The sequence below is a fragment of the Pocillopora verrucosa genome, chromosome 14, assembly GCF_036669915.1.
Source record: "Pocillopora verrucosa isolate sample1 chromosome 14, ASM3666991v2, whole genome shotgun sequence".
In the NCBI taxonomy this organism is placed as follows: Eukaryota; Metazoa; Cnidaria; class Anthozoa; order Scleractinia; family Pocilloporidae; genus Pocillopora; species Pocillopora verrucosa.
The window spans coordinates 13,973,169-13,996,889 of NC_089325.1; the positions used below are offsets into that span (position 1 = coordinate 13,973,169).

At 37.3% G+C, this 23,721-nt stretch overlaps 2 protein-coding genes across 4 annotated transcripts; one reads left to right on the forward strand and one right to left on the reverse strand.

The window, feature by feature from the left end:
• Positions 1-1,535: 1,535 nt before the first annotated feature.
• Positions 1,536-6,877, forward strand: LOC131787220 (protein tolkin). Of its 3 annotated transcripts, none has more exons than XM_059104314.2 (7): positions 1,536-1,638; positions 2,185-2,313; positions 3,190-3,588; positions 4,196-4,213; positions 5,157-5,363; positions 5,753-5,899; positions 6,291-6,877. In XM_059104314.2, exons 2-7 carry the CDS (start codon positions 2,247-2,249, stop codon positions 6,644-6,646), a joined length of 1,194 nt encoding a protein of 397 aa, XP_058960297.2. In that variant the 5' UTR covers positions 1,536-1,638; positions 2,185-2,246; the 3' UTR covers positions 6,647-6,877. The 3 variants fall into 3 exon arrangements, with proteins under 3 accessions (XP_058960297.2, XP_066016987.1, XP_058960306.2); XM_059104323.2 differs by lacking the exon at positions 1,536-1,638 and adding an exon at positions 2,031-2,051; XM_066160890.1 differs by lacking the exon at positions 5,753-5,899.
• A 98-nt stretch (positions 6,878-6,975) lies between these two features.
• On the reverse strand, positions 6,976-17,201 carry LOC131787208 (tolloid-like protein 2). Its single transcript, XM_059104296.2, has 10 exons — positions 16,895-17,201; positions 15,051-15,116; positions 14,746-14,775; positions 13,362-13,736; positions 12,422-12,442; positions 11,463-11,660; positions 10,267-10,440; positions 8,904-9,161; positions 8,047-8,207; positions 6,976-7,791 (listed from the first exon to the last, which is right to left on the reverse strand). The coding sequence occupies exons 2-9, from the start codon at positions 15,103-15,105 to the stop codon at positions 8,059-8,061; spliced, it is 1,260 nt and encodes a 419-aa protein (XP_058960279.2). The 5' UTR covers positions 15,106-15,116; positions 16,895-17,201; the 3' UTR covers positions 6,976-7,791; positions 8,047-8,058.
• Positions 17,202-23,721: the final 6,520 nt, after the last annotated feature.

Sequence of the window (23,721 nt, forward strand, 5' to 3'; positions counted from 1 at the left end):
TGGAGTAACTTAGAGATTTTAAGAACGATAGACCTAACTGCGGGGTTGTGAGGGTGAGATGTGTGAGTGAATGGAATGCGATCAGTGCTTTTCTTCTCAGCCGTTTATAGCGCTGACTGTTGTTGGGCGCAGTGGTGGCCCGCTTGAACGACAGAAACAGGATAGCCACGTTTATCAAAAACTGGCACATTGCCACTGATTTTTCGGAAAAATCAGAGTCGTCACTACATAGGCGACGAAGTCTGAGGAAGGTATGGAATTCTTGAGCGTGATGTACGCGAAGATGAATACAACAAGTAACTATGTGAATCTGTATGTTTGTAGTAAATACTAGAGCGTAGACCGTTGCCTTCAATTGAAATTTTGATGTCTAGAAGTATATTTAAGAGCCGGGCGAAAGGAATCAATGGCGGTAGAGGAGGTAGCACCGATGCAATCATTAATGTAACGACCGTAGAGTTCAGGTTTGGGGCCGTGGTACTGACTAAAAAATTGGTGTTTGATAAAACCTCGAAAAAATTGGCGTAGCTGGGTCCCATTTTAGTACCCATGGCTACGCTATTAGTTTGTTCGTAGTAGTTGCCTCTGAATGAAAAGCAATCGCCGTGTAAGTACTAGTTCAGCTAAAAGGAGTAATGTTTCAGCGCTAGGTTCCTGAGCTAAAATATCATTTTTTTTTTTGTAAAGCACCCACGCAATCAGCCGTGTTTTGCATTTTTGAATACTTCCATCGAGACAATTTTTTCAAACGAGCCTCGCTTCTTTCACTTTATGAAATGAAACTCGAGCCGGAGGGCATTTTCCCACGCTCAGTAGGCTCCAAAATGATCTTTTTATATCGCAGTGACTTTTATGGAGTTAAAAGGAAACCATTATTATGAGCATAAACTGGGTAACTGAATTTAAAACGTTCTACCACAATAAGCTTTCTTCAAGTACATTGACTGCATCCGCTGTCAATACAATCTGTTTTTTTTAATTTTATTTTACTGGTTTTTATGGTGAAACTGAATCGTCATCAGCTTGCGACTTTGTGTTTCACGAAACAAAATCATGGGCATTTCTACTCTTCATCTCTGAAATAAATTAAATGAGAGTCAAACTAAACTATATCGGCCAGCTTATGAATAAAAGGATTTCTGAATATATATACATTTTGCGGTGGACAGACCAACAACTGACTTTGGGCAAAACTTTTTTAAGCGATTTCTTTCCGGCTGAGGATAGTGACACAGACAGACCGTCCCACATAACGTCCCACGAGTTTCCGATAATATATTATTAGTGTCGGAAGGCAGCTCTAAAGGGAATGACTAATCACATAAGAAAGTCCGATTTTACTAGGAAAGAGCAAAAATGAATGTTACATGATCTAAACCGAAAAGACTGGACGGAAATTTGTTTTCCAGGATCACAAAATTGGTTATCTGTCGCTGTAAATTACATGAACGTTCTAAAAAATGAATAAAAAAATTACTATTGAAAATTTTGAAACGAAGCTAGTGAAAGAAATGATAAATTATTGAAGACAACCATTTTGTCACTTGGAAAACTCTCGCCTTGTGAAGTTGAAATACACAAAAGTAGACTGATCGAATTGACACATTGTGAAGGTCCATCGAGATTCGTCTAACGATGGTAAGTTTGTTTTTACAGGAAGAAATGTTCCTCTGATATAATTTTTCTGTTTGTGCCTTTTGCCTTTCTTTTCAAGATGCAAGCTTCTCGTAATTAAGCCATCTTGCACACTGCCTGAAGGTGATGTTAATTTTTCAAAACTCCTTGATTTGAGCGCTCTTAAATGTCATGAATGAAAGGGTCGAACTAAGAGATGTCTCGTAAAAATTTGAATTCATGAGAAACGACGCTATACCAAGGCACAAAATACTCAAGAGTTGCCAGTGATTCAGGAAAACTGATGAAAAGGAATAAATTGATTAAGGGGATGAATAAATTTAGCAGCTTTGAATGTTTACAAATGCAAATGTATTTGTTGAACTAGGACTTAATTTCCCTTAAACTCAGATGTTGGGAAATCAACTGTTATTGAGGTATGATTTTAAGGGATTTATTTCGTTTCACCAGAGCTTTAAAATGTTCTCCTGGTTAAGCTCACGTGAAACGCTCGCAAATCTCTCTCTTTAATCTTTATTTTCAATGGTGGTGTTATCTTTTCTTTTCTAGAAGAGGACTTCAGCCTCGTGAAAGACGATGAAAGAAATAGCTTCAAGTGAGAGCAATCACTTATGGGTTTCATAAACACTGTGATCTGTTTTGCTGTTGTATTTACACGGCACTTTACAGACACTCGAGGTATTTATTATTTTTCCTATCTCCTAAGATAATCTGACGCCAGGTTTCTTTTATTCTCTAACAAACGGAGCAGATATTGGCTATGAATTCGCCTCATATCAATTGAAAAGGTTATTCATCTTCGACTGGCTATTAATTTTTGCAAAAAAATATCGAAAGATTTTTTAGGCATGGAATGATTCTGATTTACACTTTTGCAAAAAGAATTTTCTGGGCTTCGGCTCATTGTAGCTCATATTACTAACGAAACAAGTAAGCTGCTGAAAAATTCAACGTTTTACAAATTTATATTTCTGTTGCTTTGAAAATAAACTGTACAATAAAGGAGATGGCAAATTAGTATTATCAGCGTGCGGAAACAAACAATATCTCATTTTCCCCAACTCGTGTCTGTGACGCGTAATGAAAAGTAAGGCGTTTTATCGAGGCTTCCAAATTTCCATATACTTTAGATTACGATCCGAGATATATGACAATTTTCCTCAAATCCAATTTCATGTTTGACAGTTCACGAGTTTATTTCTATATCTGTCGTTGTAAGAGCATAGCCCTACTTAAAGTCTTAGCTTTCAGCCTACCACAATCAACTAAGTTGAAATAGATTTGAATCAACAGGAGAACTGCCAGACTCTTAAGAGATTTGTCACACCTGTAGAGAAAGGCCAATCATTGGTCTGGATATCAGGCTTGAATTCACCCCATCTGCCCTGAGAGACAAGCAAAAATCCTGTTGATTTGTCTTTGGCAAACATACTTTCCTCAGCGAGATGTGCTCGCAGTTCACATCCGCCAAAATAAGTATGGTCCATGATATCTCATTAAATTATATGACTAGTCCTTTATCCATCTCTATGCATCTTTTTTTTTTATTTACAGCATGCCACATGAACATAACCAGTCTCAATGGAACGATTAACATTTTAACCCCTCCCGCGAAGCAAACGAACTCCACAGGGTACACCTGCAAGTGGAACATTCAGCTTATGAAAGTCGACACACCTCGCCATGTTGAGCTACGTTTCACTTCATTTGACATCGCTGGAATCATGCCAGAGTGCTTCGGTGGAAATTATATCGAATTATTTCTTGGTTGCAATCCATCAAAGTCTATCGGTAAATTTTGCGGGAAGTTGTCTATGCCTGTAGTGTATTCGTTTGATCACTGTCTCCAAATAAGGCTCATCGTCGCGTCTGATTTCCGATTTGAAGGAAGCAGTTTGCTCGATGGTGTGCCCTATTTTACAGCTGTTTTCAACCAACGCTTACGAACAAAAGGCGAGTGGTTCATAAAGCCATAAGGTTTGATATGCATTCAGTTAGGCACTGAGAGAAGTATGACACGAATTAAATAATCAGCAACTAAATAATTAGCAACTTAGATTTAAGATGACTACAAAAAGGTTTTCCGAGACACCTCCCGACTATATTCAAAGCGCTCATAAACCAAAGAACTTTATTTTTTTTCACAGTCAAACCAATTTCACATATACATTGACCACAGGATTAAAATTTGAAAGCAGTGAGGTCTTATCGCAAAAAGGAAAATTCTGAAGTGATGAGAAAACCTATTGAGGATGACTGTCCCCAAAAAACTGTTTAATGAAATATTCCCATTATATTAGCATAATAATGGCGATTGCCGTGCCATGCCCACCGTTTAAAACGTTAATCCTTTAGTTAGCACATGTGTGAAAATCGTTTGACTACAAAGGAAGAAAGTTGGTTTATGAGAGCTCTGGCTTCCAGTGCACTTATTACTAAGCTCCCTGATAATATTTTTTATACTGATATTTTTTTTACTTTAGACAGTTGTGTACTTCATGCTTAATTAATGATGCCGATAAAAGTTAACAAAATTTCTGCTATCTTTCATTTTCCTCAGCCTTGTCGCAGAATTATTGTAAGTATAGTTATTTGTGATCTTCTTGTTTAACTGTCACCCTCAAGGTGAAATGGAAGACAAAAATGCTTCTTCTGAGTTGACTGATATTGCTCCTCAAATAGTCATGCAATGATAGGAGCAGAAAATAATTCAAAATAATTCAAGACTAAACATTTTTCCATGGACGATAACAAGGATTTTTAGATCTTTCCGCTTTTTCAATGTTGCCTTACTATTACTCTTTAGTGTCATCATTCGCAAAATGATATTCTTTTAAAATTGAATTTAGCGTTGTTTCTGAGAAAATTGATTTCAATCTTACAAGTTTTGGTCTTTGAAAATTTCTTTCTTTTTATCATACATGGAATCACTAAGAAATTAAAGGAAAATCTAGGCATAATAGTAAGTAAACCGCTTATAAACGAAATGTAACAGATTATTGCGAAGAGATATCAAAAGCATTTTATGATAGAGTAACCCTTTAACTCCCAGAGGCTATGTATATGTAACTTACTAACATTCCAATAAGTTATTTTGCAAACAAATAAAGGGGGTAAGTTTCTAAAGAAACTGAGCTGCTACGTCGGTGGGAGAGTATAACAGGGTAATTTAGTATTATCAACTGAGTTGATAACGAAAATTGGCCAACGTAAAGAGTTCAAAAGTTGAAGTTTCGAGCGTTAGCCCTTCGTTAGGGCGAATGATGAATAATTGGGAGTTAAAGGATGAGCACGTCAAATTTGAAATTATCACCTTGTTTCAGCCAATTCTCTATTTAAGTCAAAATATTTGGATTAGCTGTAAAATAATCACTCATTTTTGACGTTTTTCAATTGTTGAGAACATCTAAAATAAAACTCACTAATTCTGCCAACATTAATTTAAGACTTCAATTATACATTTCTAAAAATTTACTGATAAGAAACTAAAGAAGAAAGAAAATTACATTTCTCATTTACAGACGGTTGTGGCAAGGATTATTATGCCAATGCAAGATATGGAAATGTCTTCTCGCCACACTGGCCTCTACCCTACCCCCGGTACGTAGACTGTGTATGGCACGTGACTACGCGGAAAGACTATAATATCAAGCTGCTGTTCTTTGATTTTGACGTCAGATCAACGAACGCAAGCTCAGAAGCCGACTTCGTGGAAGTGAGACCAGGAAGTAAGTACCTCATGGATAAAGTAGTTTCTTTGTCTTAGTTCGTTTTATTGTTTGGTTTGGTGAGTATACACAGGGCGGGAGGGAGGGGAGGGAGGGGAGGGAGGGTGTTAGCCATGGGGGAGGTATTTTCGAATGAAAGGCAAACTGGAATCCCAAATAGAGCGAAAAATGGTAATGGTAAAATAAAACAACTGATTCGTCTACAAGCAATCGAACCTCAGACCTGTAAGCTATACGATGTTCTAACAAAGAGCTAAACAGAACTAAGTGGAGTACTAGGCCTCTATTAGCATATGAGAATTTTGTGGCCTGTTGAAAGCTCTAAGTCAATCAAGTTTAATTGGCAAAAGCGTCTTCACCCGCTTATCTCGACTGTTTCTTTAATCAAGGAAGGTTAGTGACAAATTCCAAGCAGTGTGGAAGGAAGGACCCCTTTTCACTAACGATTGAGGGAGACTCAGTATTCATACAATTCAAAAGTAATGCGGAGGCTGGAAATCGGGGATTTATGGCCGGATTTGTAACCTACAGTGCTGGTATGTAGATATCGAATGTAATGATTTGATGCATTACACATTCTTCGCCATACGCTAAAAATGGCGCAAGTGTTTTATCGATAACTGTAAGCCGAAAACTGTTGAATATACTGATTCTCGCCTTTCCGTCTTGACTCACTTTCAAAAATCACCTAACTTTAATTTTCAGTCTTAGTTCTTTATTTTCGTCGAGATCCCGTTCGAAGCCAGCGACCTGATTTCCACTACCATCTTTGATATTAAGTCTCCGTACTAAGAGCGGTCAAGGGCAGGATTTTCCAAATCTATACATCACATTTATTTGTTGTATGTAGGTCTTAAGAGACCTATCGCACTAAAGCACTTTTCAAATGAAAACTTATCGTAATGTGTGATTCGTTTCCACACACAGAGACTGTCGACTTTCAACCTCAAGTCCTCATCATGCTGGCCGTGATATTCTCAACTCTTTTGCTTTTTGCGGGAAAAGCTTTAGTTAAAAAAATGTTAGAGAAAAGACGATTGAAAAGGAAGGCTAATCTTGACCAATCAGCACGACGCTACTGGACTAGGAGTGTGACACCAATATCACATGACCACTCAGTGGGAGAATCCACGGCAAAGTCTGACTTCTTAGGTCGGAAAGGGTCCTCAACAGGCAACTGCCCAGTGAAAAATGTCACTTTTGAAACAGCAGAAACAGAAAGCAAGCCAAGCCCAGGAAAGGAATACAGCAATGAAGATCTGGAGCAAGAAACTGTCTGCTAATCGGTTATTTGTCGCCTTAGGTCGGTCGTGTCGCAAAAAAAATATACTTGATCCCTCCTAAGACTCTGTAGTATTCTGAAGACTTCCCCTCATTGGCAGTCACCTTTCTTACCCCTCCCCCCCCCTCCATTTATTCTCTGAGTAGCGACACCAAGTCCCCCCTTATTTCCCCCCTGAAAACCATGTGAACCCCCATAAATTATTTAACCCCTCCCCCCACAGATGATTAATAGTCTCAATTCCCTTGGCTCTCGATCAATTGACACTTTGAAATCAATCGATGTTTGGAAGTACATGTACATAAGTATTGTAATGAAATGTTCCTCTCATCGATAACTATCCGGATTTTTTAATGAATTCCTGTTACAGTGTTTTCTCACAATGACGTTATCTGGAGAATTTTCGGCCCCATTAGTTTGCAAATCTGCAGTTCACTTTCGAGAAAAAGAAACCACAGTGAAAGAAACCATCGTATCCTGTTAGAATTAGACTATGAAACTAATAAATAGATTCCACATTTTTCAGCAGAATCGAAGTGAGAAAGAAGTTATTTTGTTTTTGTTTTTCTGTCTCTAAATTCGCTTACCTGGAGAATCTGCTAATCAGTATAGTGAGACTGTTGTAACGACCCGCCACAGAAGAAAGTTTAAATTGAAGTTTTTTTAATTCAATTACGAGATGAAGACTTGATTTGCATTCGTTCTGAAAATGTATTTCTTTTAGATCGAATAATTATAAGACCTTGACTTGATATTATGCGGTTTGTGGTGGTCATGTGAGCTAACCAGTTCCGATAAAGGACACAATCATAGTACCCTAATGGTTACTGACTGTTGCCTATCTAATTTCTACTCGCTCTATATCCAACACAAGGAGTTTAATTTATCACAAAATCACTATTATCATATTCATTATCAATAATATATTCGTTATTGTTACCGTCTATTTTATAAACCAGATCTTTTCTTTTTTATTTTTTTTTATTCACACTTCTTACTTTGTTTATTTATTTTCCGACTTTTAACACGAATCAAGTGGCAAAATAGCAAAATTAGGCAAGAGATGGCGATCGTGATCTTTCTCCTTCACTTTTCTCGTATTAAAAGCTGCAAAAAAATTCCCAAAAGCCGTCCACAACAGTCACACTGCAATATAAGAAATTAAAGGAAAAGTTGGTTCATAATTGTCAGTGCTTTGTAAAGTTCTTTAAATAATGCAGTCGAGCGTGGTGCATACATTGTAATATTGTAATATTCCTGTCATTATGTCTATTAGCGCAATATGGGGAATATTCGATCTAGAGAAAAATAACTGAGTTCTACAAGGTCAGTACTATGGTCAAGCGGAGTCCTATTATTTTCTGCAATAAAAACCCTCTCCAAAGAGAGGGATACACTTACTTGACGCGCGGATTACTGTGGAGGGTAGGGTGGCACCCCACCTGGTTGTCCAGTGGGGTAAGGAGGTGCTCCACCCGGTTGTCCAGGGGGGTATGCTGCCTCGCCCCCAAGGGGTCCAGGTGGGTACGGTTGTCCTGGAGGAGGGTATACCCCAGATGTTTCTGCAATTCAAGCGTAAAGTTCGGTTTCAAGGCCCCCAGCTCTTCGAGGTCTAAGTGTATCATCTACAGCACAGAGAAGTTCAGTATATGCTCTTTTTCAAAGATTCTCTGAAGCTTTTGAATGTTCACTTAGACATTAAATCAATTCACTGTACTTATTAATTGTACTTTAAGTTCATGTAACAACGTCTGCCTTCCTTTACAGTGTTGTTATGTTGTTACTCCTAGTATTGCAACGCAGAGTGATCTGTCACTACAATTGTAGCCTTTGGAATTAACAGTTATATATCGGACAGGTTCTAGGAAGGGAAATCAAGTGTTTTGTGGACTGGACTTTTTTCTTTTCTAAATTAAAAAAAAAATTTAAAAATGATTGATAAATAAATTGGATTCAAGAAGTGACGCTTCCACACGGTGCCTATTTATCCATTGTTTTAAAGATCCTCTTGGGATTTGCAATCGTGGTTTCTTGTTGAGAAGGGAAAAACAGCAAGCTGGAAGAGAGACCCCCCAGAAAGGACGAGAACTAATAACAAACTCAACCCACGTTTGGCCCCAGGTTCCAGAATAGAACATGTACCACAGAGGTGGAAACAAGCACCCTTGCCCCTAAACCATCCTTTATCCCCGATCTAGACTTTGACCTCGTCTGTTGGACCCTGACAATGAGATGACCAACAGTTTCAACCAACCTACCTTGCGGGGGGTAAGGAACTCCCGCTCCTTGATTGTAGGGGGGTGGTGCGTAACCTTGCTGAGGCCCTGCAGAAGGAGGGTACATGGCCACTTGCTGAGGTTGGGAAGTAGAATGTGCTACAGCCATCTGTTGTGGCGCCCGTGCCCTGACCTTCTTTAGGTAAACATATTTGTAGAAGACGAAGACACCAATGGCAATCACAACAACTGCCACCAAGACGCCAATCACGATACCAACAGTCTTAGCGCTAACGGGGGCTGTTCAATGAAATAGATAATATTTTTTCGAACTGCCTAACTGAGGAAGGAAGAATTAAGAATCTCCTAAAGAAGTCTGAAAGGTCAAAATAGCGACATCTCAACCTGTTGTAATTATTCTCAATCAAAGGTTTAAACGCCTGTATATACGTAACTTAAAAATATGTTTCATTATCCTATATTTTTACTACACTGTCGTCGGAAAAGTCGAATCAAAGATCGCAGGGCCACTCAGCAATATCAAATGGGCTGTCAACCCTCTGATTGTCCTTCGAAATATCTGATTGGTTTATGCCTATCATGTGATGTTTCGGTCTTAACAATGGCGGTTCATCGAAGGGAAAAAACGACACCCAAAATACCACGCCAGTACTGATACTACTCCTAATTTGCTAAAAAGAGTGTTGAAGCTTTATGGTCGAGTTCACAGCGATATTCAACAACATAATTATTGCTTGGAAATCCAAAACTCGTCAGCTTGCTAGGAAGCCTGGTTTCTAGTTTCCCTTAGTCCGCGAAGGCCAAATGTATAACGCCTGGGATATTTTCTGCAATATGGCGGGCATATGGAGTGGACAAGATTTGTTTTCTTGCGCAAACCACGGAGTGACGGCCGCTACGTCGCACTTTTCTGAACGCGATTGATAACATAGGATGGACCTTCAAAATGGAACCGGATCAAAAGTTACGAAATTTTGCACCAAAACAGAATGATATCGGAACTTACCTATCGGATACAAAGAAAGGTATGGAGCACTTGTGAAGAGGGAAAAGTTCAGTTCTCACCTCATGAGATCTTGGACACCATTACGTACAATATTGTCTCGTGAAACGTCACGTAAAAAATTTTCAATAGTTCCGTGCAGCTTCGAAAAACCTTTGAATTTGTAAACTAAATGCAACTGGCTTGTCAATTCCAAATAATTAAAAATTTTCCTTACATATTTTCAGAATAAGAGGATTAATTCTTGGCTGACATTACTTTTCAACTGCACCATCAATAAAATTCTCTTACGATGCCGCAAAGTCGAATGGATTTATAAAATAGAGCAAACAATTCAGGAAACTCTTCGGAGCCCTAAGAGACTATTTGCGCAGCACTTACTTTTATCATACATGACGTAGCCAGCAACAAACCCCCGCTGGTTAGTAAACCTGTCTGACTTAAATCTGATCCAAATTCTCTCCTTTGATGATGTAAAGTAGAATGGGTCTTTTTTACCGCACTTTGACTCTTTGAGGGTTTTAGACTTGTCATATGAATCATGATCATTTCCATCTAAAAGGCAAAAATAATAACACAATTTAAGAGGAATTAAAATTTTATTGTCCCTTTTTGTTCTGATCTCCAAGGCAATTAATTAATGGCTACAACAATTTACTTTGACGCTTGTGTTTTCCTCTGATCTTTTTCCTCATTCTCCATGAAATATATTGGAGGTAATCACATATACACTTGTGAAAATATATTCTCTTAAATATGTAATTTGGGTTTTCAAGCCACGAGGAAACAAAAATATCTAGAGTTCTAGAGTGTTAAGTTACAAATTTAAGTGCTGTGGAGTCTAATCCTAATGTGTTCAATTAGTAAAATCAGAGTTAGAAGAGATGTATGACTTCCTGACTGTGGCACTGCATTGAAATAACAATTAAAGCTATATATAATAAGCTGAATTACTCGTACACTGAATCACATATTGAAGAACTGACACAAAGACAATATCACCATTAAGCATAACCATTACAATTTCCTCAAATGTGATTTGAGGAAATTGATCACAATAACCATTGCAAAAACCACTTACCCTGAAAAAGAAAAAACTGGGAAATTTCCAATTTTTTTGCTTTAGACATTGTCCCTACTGGAGATGTTTGTCCTAATTGTATTTTTTTTTCAGAAATTGTATTGGTTATGATTAATTGATAACAGTTAATCATACAAGTGATTGACAAATTGGACTCCCGCTTCACAGCTGTCCAATTTTGTCAATCATTTGTATAATTGCAGACTGAGTTGGACTCCACTCAGTCTTATTACCATTATTAACAATGTTTAGTCTCTTAATTATAAAACAAATAGATTCTATGTTGCCGGGGGCCTGTACAGTAATAGATCACAAAAGACTTCAAAATGTGGCAGGAACATCAATGACACACTTTGCTGCATTTCTTCTGCTACTTTTTTGTTCTTACTGCATTTTGATGTCTTCTATCATCTACTACTGTCGTAAAAGACCCACGGCGACATGGAATCTGTTTGTTAATTGGATCATTTTTAAAGAGTACTGAAATTCCTCCCACCTTTAACTTTGAGTTTGTCATCATCACATGATATATCATATTCCAAATCAAAGTCCATAAAAGCTATTTTAATGCTCCTCTCATTTCCAACCTCAATCTTCCAGTAACAGTCTCTGTAGGAGGGATAGTCTTGGGGCCAATTTGGAGAGCTTATCACACCAGATGTTGCAGTGAGGGTCTTTGTTGAGAAACATCTCTCTTTTTCAGAAAAAGAGAAAAAATGCTACAAATCAAACTCAATAACCATTATTCTAGTTATGTTATACTGGGACTGTTTGTATTAACTTACTCTGAATAATGTAGCAACTTGACTAGTTGTAAGATATTTAATTTGTTGTTGTCGATACATCAAAGTATAACAATCATTACAGGCAAAGGCCATGCCATCAATAGCTGCTCCACAGCCCCTCTCTAAATAGTTATTGCTAGTCATCTCTCCATATTTGTAGGTATATACTTTGATAAATATATATGTCAAAATAAATATAGGCGATTTGCTTTAGGACACATTAAAACTAGAATAAAATGGAGCTTTTAAGGCAAAGTAAAAAAAAATGTATACCTCAAATTCTCATACTTAACCCTTTAACTCCCATGAGTGACCGAGACAGAATTTCTCCTTTCAATATCAATACAATACCAACCAGATAGGTGTTGAGAATGAAGAAAGATATCAGTTTTGGGGTAATTAGTTGATCCAACACTAAATTCTCTGAACTAACATGATAAGTATTGTGTGGTTGACAATAAGGAGAATTAAAAATTTGATCTGAGAGTTAAATGGTTCTGCCTTATAACTGAGAGCATTGCTTTCAATTAAATTATATTGTAGCTAGAGATCATGCATATATTGATAATAAATACAGTTAGGTGATAGCTAGGGTTCTTGTAGCATGCAGGAAGTGGAAGAAAATACAAACAGAACTCTATATAATTTTTTGACAGCTTTGAACACATACCTCCTACACCACTTTGACGATCTGTGAATTCCATAAAACAATGGTATACCAGTTAATGTAGTTTGCACTTAACATATTTAAATACATGTACCTCAATAAAAACATATGATATACATATTATATAGCATTACATCCATATATGGTATGCATTAAGGCAAAGAAATGCCATCTCTTAGAGATAAGATACATAATTATCGATCAAGACTGTTTGATACATAAATTTGTATTGAAAAGCTGTTATTAATATTAAGTCTGTCTAATAGTGAAATTCAAACCATCTTCACAGTGACAGGATCAATCCCTTGCTCATAATAACACAAGTGTTGCATACATAATTAGAGCCATTTTTGCTGTTATCATGTTCACTGTTCAACTTCACATCAAGTAAAACATGTGATGGCAATACACAGTTAGGGCATAATTTAGTTTTCATAATGGAATTGTATTTAATAATTTGTTTATTTTGCTTACATGTCCTGCCCTCAGTGTCTTAAATAAAATAGAACCCTCACAGCTTTACCAAATGTTAAATTCTTCTGGCAGACTACCATAGGGTTTGTGCACTTTTGAAATAACTTTCCACAACTTCTGTGACCATATTTAAGACTACTCTTTGTATGTTTTCCAAGAGCTATACCTCCAAGAAGCTGGTTCCAAAGTGTAAAAAAAAAAAAAAAATTGTGATGGTAATTTTTTATGAGCAGTTTCTCAAAAGTATTTCTCTCACATTCAGTATTTTCCATAACTTTACAGTACCCTACTAAAATTCCTGAAATCATCAGGCTAGGAAAATGATATTTAGTCTTATTATAAGACTTTCCAGGTTTTCCATGATTATCACTGAGTACCCACCCATTACCACAGCTTCAGTTGTCAAGTACTGTGTCCTCTCTAACACAAATTTTTTTTCAAGAATTGATTATTAATTGAGGAACATTACCAGATAGACGGAATGATGAGTAAGACGCTTGAAATCCTTTGCCACCACCAGAGGCATTTGTCTTGAACACTAAGCGCAAGCAGTTGTCTGATGAGTAAACATCAAATGGCTTGTATCCATTTTCAGAGCAGTATTTTCCAATTGAATGCCTGTTAGACACACATCCAATGAAAATCTCCACTGAATCTTCAGAACAGTCTGGCATTTCACCCCTGACATCAAATGTTGACCACGATAGTTTTATGCCATATCCACTTCCACCTTTAATGTCATATGTGCAATCCAACGAGTTTTCATAAGTTGAACGACTTGAGAATGATGGTGAGGATACTGTGCCACTGAAACTTGTGTAATCTTGGTCACAGCCTAAGGATTCTATGAACGCAGACAAACATAGTGAAACAGTTACTGTGTACCAGTCACAGTACAATATCATAAATGATAAACAAAAAAGCTTTCATTAGACATAGAACTTTTAATTTAAGTTTGTCATGCCATTAAGCTCATGTGGAATTCATAGTTTTGACTATCTTAATAGTCAGGGTTCATAAGAGTAACTAGCATCTAATATCTCTTTACAATACCACCCTCAAATTGCATATTAGGGTCAAGAGAATCAAATCAATGATCTCCAACCATAGAAGCTCTCATTAAACAAATTCTCCTTTGTCAGTACCTTATGAAAGGTGTAGAGAACAGTAGGGAGAAAATACACTCGGACGCAAGGGTGTAAAGGGTTATTAACTCATGGCATGGTCTCCACATTTCAAGTTAATTGTAATTATAAAACAAAATTCTCTGATAGCATAATTAGTGAACTAATAGGGCAGTGCGCATGTCAATATCATTTACAGGAAAGTCTAGATATCATGCCTGTGAAACTGGACAGTATGCAAAATTTTCATGCACTGGAAACCTTTAACCCTTTAACTCCTAGAAGTGATTCACAAGTATCTTCTCCCTATGATATATAAACATTATCCAGCAAACAGGTTACAAGAATATTCATACTTATCAGGTCAAAGTTGTTATCTTGATCTGACACTAAAATCTCGTAACCTATTTACACGGAAATATGAAGCAGCTAGAGGGAAGAATTAACTATCAGATCTCGGTAGTTAAAGGGTTAAAAGATGGGGTATTTTGTCCTGTACACAGTATGGCAATGTCATTGTAGTATCTGAGGTTATTTCCACAAATTCACCCCATCAATATATTACTGAAATTGAAGACTGATCCCAATGAAATACAAATTTGTCAATTTGTGGCAGGTACGGATAAAGTACTTAACTATCCTGTTCATGTGTACTAAATCAATGACTAAAGATTTGACTGACTTGGGAGAAATTCACAATTTAGATACTTAGAATAAAAAGTGTCTTACCAACAAGGCCAACATTCACTGCTAGAAACACTGAGAAAACAAAAGAAAAAGTTAGTTCATGATATACATTCTGTAACAGCAATATACAGGTAGGTAAGTTTTGCTAATTGAATATTTGACAATCTTGATCATATTTACTTTTATGAGCCAGAAAATTTATTGAGATATATGGGGAAAAAAAAGCACTAGAAAAAATGCATCATTAAATTATTTGTTTACAAAAGCATACTGCCTTGCACATAATTATGTAACCATTGACTATACGTTAATTTCTTTCTGTACATTTATGAGAGATATAAATTTACCTGTTATTGCTTGAAGAAATATTGTGTTCATATTGCGGATATCAACTTGGACCATACAACTCGGACCTGCAGATTGAAAAATAATAATGTTCGATTCTAATACTAACATTGTTCATTGTTTACACAGCACAAAACAGTTATAAACACGAAGGAAAAAAGCGAAAAAAATAAATTTATTATAAAGTAGTGACGCATACGTAGTATCGAAGCTATACCTTGAAAATAGAGATTCGCTTTTTCCCATCGATCCTAATTGAAATATGGATAAAATTTCCGCACAGTCCCATACTACACTATGCATTAAGTTCTTGGATAGAGTAAACAATGACAAAAACAATACATCGCCATTGGGAAAACAGATTTGTTTTGTTTACAACAGTATATGGAGCTGTGCGGAAATTTCATCGAAATCTGTGAATCAGTTCAAATACGACTTTAGGTATATTCTATAGAGTTCTAAACTCAACTTTTTTCCTTGTTTTGTTCAAATTTGGCCTTTGGTGACCTGAAATCGTGAGTTAGTGGCTAGAAAAAAATTTATCGAAATAAAGAAGTAAAGGCTGGCGGGGGCTGTCTTTGAAGGTTTCATGTGGTATCTGAAAGTTAAATACTTGGAGAACTAGGTAGGAGGCAGATTTTTACTAAAGGAAACGAAGGAGTGTTAATGATACTAACTGTAGATTATAAATTCTACATGAACATTAACACATTAAAGCATCACCGGCGGGCACGGGTGGCCAAAATGATAACTCTAAATGCAAATTTTGTCAGCAGAATTGACTTTTCCGAAGCGCCATAGCGATTAAAATGGCCATAGTTTAAAGTGTTTTGTTAAATGGCGTTCCTTAAATCGTACACGATCGTGATGTTGGTCTCCGGAAGCCGATACATGTCAGCTATTGAGCACGCCTATATGTTAACTCACACTCGAGTTCATTCCATGCGTGACGAACGTGACACGAGATAATTTTTATGTAAACCATAGTTAGTAGAGGAGACTACTCTAGTCTCCTCTACTAACTATGTGTAAACTAATACGAGATTGCCTCAAGATGACCCTTTTTTATTTAGTTCGAATTTTTTAGTAAAATTCGTAACTCATAGGCCTCAAAAGGCAAGTTTTTCATTCATACACATAAGTTGATACGAAACATTGCTCTTCATCGGCCGCTAACCGTCAAGATATGTATGTCTTCTGAATTTATTTACAACTTAGAACTGACAGCAGGTGAATTGTGCGTGTTGCTGTGTGAATATTGTAATATGTAAGTCTTACGTGTTACGTATTCAAAAATGTTTGCGTCGAGACTGCGTGGCATTTCACAATTTGTACTATATAATTTTCACCTGAGCTTTCCAAATAAGCTTAAATCGTGCCTAAATCATTCCCTTTGATCACGATGAAGAGCAAACGCTCGTCAGCTTTGCAGGGTGCCAATTTACATTACCAGCCCAGTTCATAATACCACCCAGCGACGCAGCACCACACTTTTTTTGAGAAACCTACCCCCTTTAATCATCAAGATCGATATAATTCGAGGTGTGCGTCTAGAGAGTTAGTACGTTCTTACGAAGGCAAGTATTCTACATATCTAAGGCAAACACTTACTTGAAAAGAAATACGTGCGCTTTATCAAATAATATAATAAAAGGCTTTATTATAATACAAGGCTTGCTAAAACTTGCTGTTTGGTACTGTTTCAGATTTGTTTCAGATAAAATTAAAAATGGCTCCTTTGATTAAAAAATTCGACAGAAATAGGAATTTGAAATTGTAAAATTACTCAAACCACGGCGGAAGACTCACGCACGTACAACTATTTTCAAAACAAACTCGATTTTACCTTCAACGCGGTAACTGATTGTCAGACAGCTCACTGATGAAATCTTTGTTACGCTGTTTGAAGAGATCGTCTACCTTTCTCCGCTGCTGATGCCGAACACAGACTAACAACAATGCAAACGTGCTAAATAGAATCTGTTCTCTTCACCGCAAGGAGTTCTGAGTCACGAACAGAGTACTAACACGTCAATGTTATTTCCGGAGGTTAGGATGAATGTGTAAGTATAGGGTAGAGGTTTATGTTTGATCAAGCTTGTGATGTCAAACGCAAAGGAGTTCAGGGGTGACACGTATTTTGTACCAACACGTTAAGAATCTTTTTACCGAAAGTTGTGTTACATACATTGTACCAACATTCCAAGTTTATTGTCGGGGCTGAGGATTAGTAGAATGGTACGGAAGTTGGTAAGGTACATGTATATGTATGATCAAGCATCATTCTGCGTCATACGCAAAAAGTTCTAAACGTCACGTACATTGTACCAACAGGACAAATTTACTTCCGGAAGTGACGGGTTAGACGTGAGGTATGAAGCTTAAGGAATACGCTCGATCGAGTGAGATGTGAGGGGTGGACTGGGGCAATGTCTGGTCTCAGCCTCGAGAAGAGAATTTCAAGTATCTTTTCTCGGCTCAAGTGGTTACTTTGATACAAACTCATTCTAATACATATCAGAATACCTGGTCAAAAAAGATTTTATATGAGGCTCGTTGAGTTACTGATGCGCTTGAATGAACATGGTTGATTTTGATATAGAGCAACTCCTTCGTTTTCACACTGACCCCTAAGAGTGATTGGCATTTAATTTCTCCTTACAATTTCAGTCCCCAATCACACATTAGATGAAGAGAGTAAAGGAAAGCGCCAACTAAAGGAGCTCTTGATCGAGATTGTTAAACAAATTCTCTTTGTCGGCACCTAGAGAAATGTCTAGAAAGTAGTGTGGAGAATATGCATACTCATCGACGGATTGGAGGGCATTTTGATTGAGTGTCAGGAAATCATAAGAACAGTTGTGACACAAATGGGAAAAAAGACACGTGATAACGAGCCAATCAAAATTCGACTAAAAAACAGATAAATAATCAAACTCATCGGAGCACGCTTCAAAATAATGAGATCAAAGTTATTGAATGAAATTGCGTCTACAATGAAGATAATTATTATACTTATTAAAATATACATAAAGCGGTCGTGCAACGCTTCTAACGAGTCTCTGACATCGAAACATTGGCCGACTACCATTCGGATGGCTTTGGCTTCTACAGCGATATTAGATTATCTTATTTCTTTACATTTCAACGTTACATTTATCTAAAAGAGATAGATGTAACGTTGAATAGTTCAATGCGGTACTTGAGACTTATCGTCAAAGCTACTTTTCTGTTCTTTGTACTTTTTATGAGACTGTCCCAAATTTTTACCATCCCTGCATTCCTATTTCCAGAGACTATTTTGACAATCCTTTCTCTCATTGCGTTCATTGAAGTATCCTTGAAAATGCATTTTGAAATTGTAATATTACTCTTACCTCCAGGGGTAACCAGACTTAATGCTCCATAGCCGCTTCTTTTCATCTCCTTTATGAATGTAGAAGTTAATGTCACAATTTCACTACTTAGTAAAACGTCTACAGCCACGCACTGGCGTGTATGTTCTCCATGATTTCCTTCCCATTGTTGAACAGTTACATTTCTGAGCGTAAACATATCAAACTCATGGGGTACAAATACTCTTAACATGAATGTAGTGACCACGCCCACTTCAACACCCCACTCAAATCGAGTGTAATTTTCGAATGTTTTACCATCGTGCGGATTCTCTACGGAAAAAGCACTCAATGTACCTCTGAAATATTAAACTATAATATTGTGGCTTTCTATTTCGCTAATTTTCTAACTTGAAGGTAAAGTTTTTCCCTCGTCATTTTTACCTTTTCTCCGAGCGGTTGCGTGAAATTAACAAGGCGTTTTTGATCAAAACACGACCGAGCGAAGGGTCTCGGGCGATATCTCTTACGCAGGCGCAAATTAAAAATGTACCGCCAGAATCAAAAAGAGGAACAAATTTCCTTTGTTTTGATATGTAAAGTGTCGAACAAAAAGCAGATTTACCTTCGTCAAATGGCGTTTCAAAACAGCTGTATCTTCCTCCTTTTGATTTTTCCTGTTTTGTAAGTGTGAAAGCAGTAGGAGAGGGATCGGGAAACTCAGAAAGCGCTTCTGGAATTAATCTGCCATCGTTTACTTACAAGATAAACAAGTAAGATTTGTGAAGTCGTTAAAGTATGAAGTCTAAATAAATGCCTTTTTAAAGCTTGTTTGCTGGATTTTTCGTAAACTTCCCTGATTAATTTTTCGTTTCAGCTTACTTGTCTATACTATTTCAAAGCAATGTCAAGACGAAGACGGAGAACCATGAGTCGGTCCTTTCAACAATCGTAAACAAAGTGTTTGAGCAATCAGGTATACGAGGTGTAATAATCAATGGTCCCATATTAGAAGTCTTCAGAAAGAAAGTATTCTGCCTTCAGAAAGCTGTCAAGAAAGCTAATAATCGTGGCGGAAGGCAATTAAACAGGCCCTCGGTATCGATTTAATATCATATCGATCTCAATATCACACAGTTTTGTAACTTTCTTCCGTGGATTCGCCTTTCTAACGAGGGTGTATGTTGAGAATTCATTGCAAAATCGCTTTGTGTTTTTTAATTTCCCTCTTTGACCTGTCCGCCATTTTTTAAATTCGTAACGGAGAGCATGCGCATTACGTTGGGTTAGTGGTTGCGTACACCTGGAACCGAGAAAAACAAATGTTCGTCGCACTGAGGAAAGAGTGTGATATGATAACCTGCGGGGACACCAGTGACTTTTCGGTGCGCCTTAAGCGGTTCTTCCAATTGATATCATGCAACCATACCTGGCTTTGCATTTACGGAATATAACATTGGTAATTTCACGCCCTGACCTACGCCAATGCCTACGCGATAAACCGCTTGAGAAATCGACTGACAGGGACGAATTTGGCTGCCACAAGTTTTAGTGTCACTTCCATAACAAGAAACACAAACATTCGCAACGTTTGATCCTGAAATTGTCACGGATTACAGAATAGAAAGTGTTTTAGGGAAATTGCAAGAGGACTTCTAGAGTTTATAAGCATTAATCCTTGGTTTTCCTTTTTGTTGCGAATTTTTAATCTTTTTTATTTTTAAATCTTAAAATGTTTCAACATTTCTTAAGGATAAGCTATTTCATTTCTTCATCGAGAACGTAAAAAAGTCTCTCTTGGTTTTTATTTTTTCGAATTATCACTGTTTCGCTGGAGGGATGAATGATTGATAATATATTTGTGTAACAAAAAGAGATCTAAACTGTGTATATAGTTTCTTGCAGCGCCACATCACAACTTAAGCATAACGTTAGTGTGCCGTGTTGCCTTTAATATGGAAAATCCATAATTTGTCGTCGCAGTTTACGTTACGTTCTCAGACCACGAAAATGTTGGTGTTTTTGCGGTAATAGGAACCTTAAGTAGTCAGGAAAAAAAAATGAAATTCTGCCTTAAATTAGAATTTCAAAAATGACTGCATTTGTTTACCGTCTCATACGGCGCCACACCCCAACTTCAGCATAACGTGTAAAGGAAGCGTTGAGTTCCAAATGGAAATTAAAATAATTTGCCGTCGCGGTTTCGGTTCACAGACAACGCAAATTGTGGTGATTTCACGTTGTTGTTTTGCATGGGATGGCTAAGAAATGTACAAAGTTTTAAAACGCACCTTCCGAGCTATCACGACTCGCCGGTACGTAAAACGATCTGAGAAGTCATCAAACAACCCTGACTCGATTTAATGATGTTAAAATTTATTGTTTCAGTTTTTCCTCGTTAATAGTTTTTACTGCCTGAGTTGCCCCGGTTTATGTTTTCGTATGAGTCCAAATTCCTCCGTGCTGCAAAAGTGAAAGAGCTTCGAAAGTTGTATTAAATTTAGCTGTGAGTCCTGAGACACTGTCAAAGAAACAGAAACTCTTCTTGGTTTTGGACCAATGGATTAGCGGAACAGCAGAACAGAGAAAATGTCTGCATGCAGCACTTCTTTTGAGATTTGGTAGAACGCTTTGGGCGTAAATGGCTTTTGATGGAAAATTTGACGTGGATTCAGTAAAAGGTCTGACCAGAGTAATATATTTAGCGAACGACTTTCTTTAAAAACGTAGCATATGACGAGTAAACCTCGCTAGTCACTTCGGTCTCGAAACTTCACATCCGTCCTAATAAGTTACATTTTCTAAAGCTCAAAATCAAACAAACAGCTAAATTTGATTCATCTATAGACTCCGACAGTTACACGCTGATCTAACAGTGTTTATCTTTCCAAGCGTTTCTTTCTCGAAAGCCTCTATACTTCGTTTAATTTGTTTTTATTGTAAATTTTTTAATGAGACGTTTATTTACAACTCAAATAGCCTTTCCCACCGATTTATACAGAAGTTAAAGGGGAGCCAAAGCAAACGATCGCGTCTCATCATAAGCTGAGCCTGGTACTTGAGTTTTACATCTCAAATGGTACTTTCGTGCGATATGTCGAATGACGTTGCATCCGATTAGCATTAGTGAGATTCAATTAATTAACCAGCGAGGTTTCAAATTGATCACAACAAGTTCAACCAAACAGGCTTATTAATATAGGTAATAGGACCGAGTGGAGTCCAATTCGGTCTGTAATCATACGAGTGAATCATTGCGTTTGCGATATTTTTTCGCCTTCACGAGCTGTTTGGGGCGTCTTCAAACGGCCCATGAAGGCAAAGAAATACCACGAATACATCGATCAACATTTCATTTAACTTTAATGAGATGTTATTTTTGCCAAATTTCCTGAAATTCCTCTGGTAATAAATCTATTGTCTAAAGCGATTGTCCACGTGGACGGAATTTTTTTTCCAGTTTTCACGGGAACAGGATAATTTGGTTTTATCAATTGAGTTAATGATGTAACTAGGCCACCGTAAAGAGTTTCATTCTGACGAAGGGTTGACGTTAACCATGTCAGCTTTGAAACTCTTTACGGTGAGCAATTTCCATTATGACGTGGGTTGATAATACCAAAATATCTTTTTTAATTCCTCACCGACGCAGCAACGCAGTTTCTCTAGAAACTTATCCCCTTTTTCCTTGAGAACAAGTTCAGTTCTTGTGGAGCGTAAGCTCCGACTGCGAGTAATTATAAAGGCGGTTAAATGGATTGCGCTACAGAAGTGCTCTTCAATAAGGTTTTGAGTCTGAATATTTAGACCCGAAAATTGTTTTGACTGTTTACCATAATACGCTGAAATGCACCGAAATGCGCTGATGAACTTTTATGCTAAATCAAAATTACAGAATGTTTCTTTCGCTTTCAATGTTTTGCCAGCCGCGGGACAGTGTGACCCGTTTAGCCGTAAGAAGATAGAGATCTTCGAAAATTTCACCAAATTTAGTAGGTTGATTACTTTTCATCAAATTACGAGACAAGTTGAAAGTTGTGACGACACCGGAAGTTGTGACGACACCGGAAATTGCGAATTAGCTTTTCGCTTTCTACCTAACTTTAGTTCCTTGAGTTTTCTTGGTTCGAAACAGTTGGGTCTTACGAGAGGAGGAAATCATAATTATTCATGAGGGCTAAGTGTTGACGAGTCTCATGACGTATGTAAACGGTTTGTTACCGGCTATCTTGATTTTGGCCTTGTCAAGCGAAAGCTCAGGTATTTTAATTTGTCATGATCCAATTAGTTTCGTACTTGATGGTCATTACCTTACTGCTAGAATCGATTTCTTGTTATCTCTTCAAATCGACACTTACTTTGGAACTTAGTTCTCCACTTAAACTATTCTTGGACAAACATTCTAGCAGTCATTCATTATTTGAACTTCACTAAAGCTAAAAGGGGCTCTACCTCATCTAAAATGTTTGTAGCTTGCAATGCTTTCTCACAGCTAAATTTAATACAACTTTCGAAGCTCTTTCACTTTTGCAGCACGGAGGAATTTGGACTCGTACGAAAACATAAACCGGGGCCACTTAGGCAGTAAAAACTATTAACGAGGAAAAACTGAAACAGTAAATTTTAACATCATTAAACCTTTAACCCCCAATGAGTAACCAAGACAGAATATCTCCTTAAAATACCGATACATTAACTCTTTTTGAGAGGGCACGGTAACGAATCTTGCAATCTGATTGGTTCCTTACCCGGTCAGTATTTTCCTATCTCTGCTCACGGGCCACGGTAACGCTTTCGTGAGTCGCCAAGTACATCCCAACTTTCGTTGCCATTTTTCATAAACATATCTAGTTTTTCCGGCTGGGCAGTATTTTGAAGCAAACACGTCGGTCACTACCTCAAGCCGATGAATAACTTATGAATCCTCTCTTTTCTCTCACTCAAATCACTTTGTTTGACAGAAAAATATTGGTTTCAGAATGAATTTGTATAAACAATAGTGTCATTACGTTGATTGACAAGCGGCCTAAAACCGTCTGCAATTAATTTTAATCGTTCACAAAAAGTACCTAGAAAGTTAAAACGTGAGGTATTTGGTTACAGTTAAAATGGAACGACGATGGAACTTTCATTCATTTGATACCTGAATTTTCTCAAGCAATTTGTTCGCAGTGAAAGAGCGAGCGAAGTTTTAATTTAAGTTCTATAACAAATATACGCTCTCGGTGAGTCTTTCCAAGTCCGTTCAATTTGAACATTTGTACCGTAAATTGCACAACAGAAACTGAAGGAAGTTTTTGAGAAAAGGCCGCATTAAATCCCCTTGTCTCTCGTTGGA

Coding starts and splice junctions, on each gene's coding strand:
- LOC131787220 (XM_059104314.2), top strand. CDS start 2,247: ATGGGTTTCATAAACACTGTGATCTGTTTTGCTGTTGTATTTACACGG. Junction 5,364..5,752: donor CGTGGAAGTGAGACCAGGAA/GTAAGTACCTCA, acceptor TCTTTAATCAAG/GAAGGTTAGTGACAAATTCC. Junction 5,900..6,290: donor ATTTGTAACCTACAGTGCTG/GTATGTAGATAT, acceptor TTCCACACACAG/AGACTGTCGACTTTCAACCT.
- LOC131787208 (XM_059104296.2), bottom strand. CDS start 15,105: ATGGTCCAAGTTGATATCCGCAATATGAACACAATATTTCTTCAAGCA. Junction 13,737..14,745: donor AGTGAATGTTGGCCTTGTTG/GTAAGACACTTT, acceptor CTGCGTTCATAG/AATCCTTAGGCTGTGACCAA. Junction 12,443..13,361: donor CTCATCATTCCGTCTATCTG/GTAATGTTCCTC, acceptor TGGAATTCACAG/ATCGTCAAAGTGGTGTAGGA.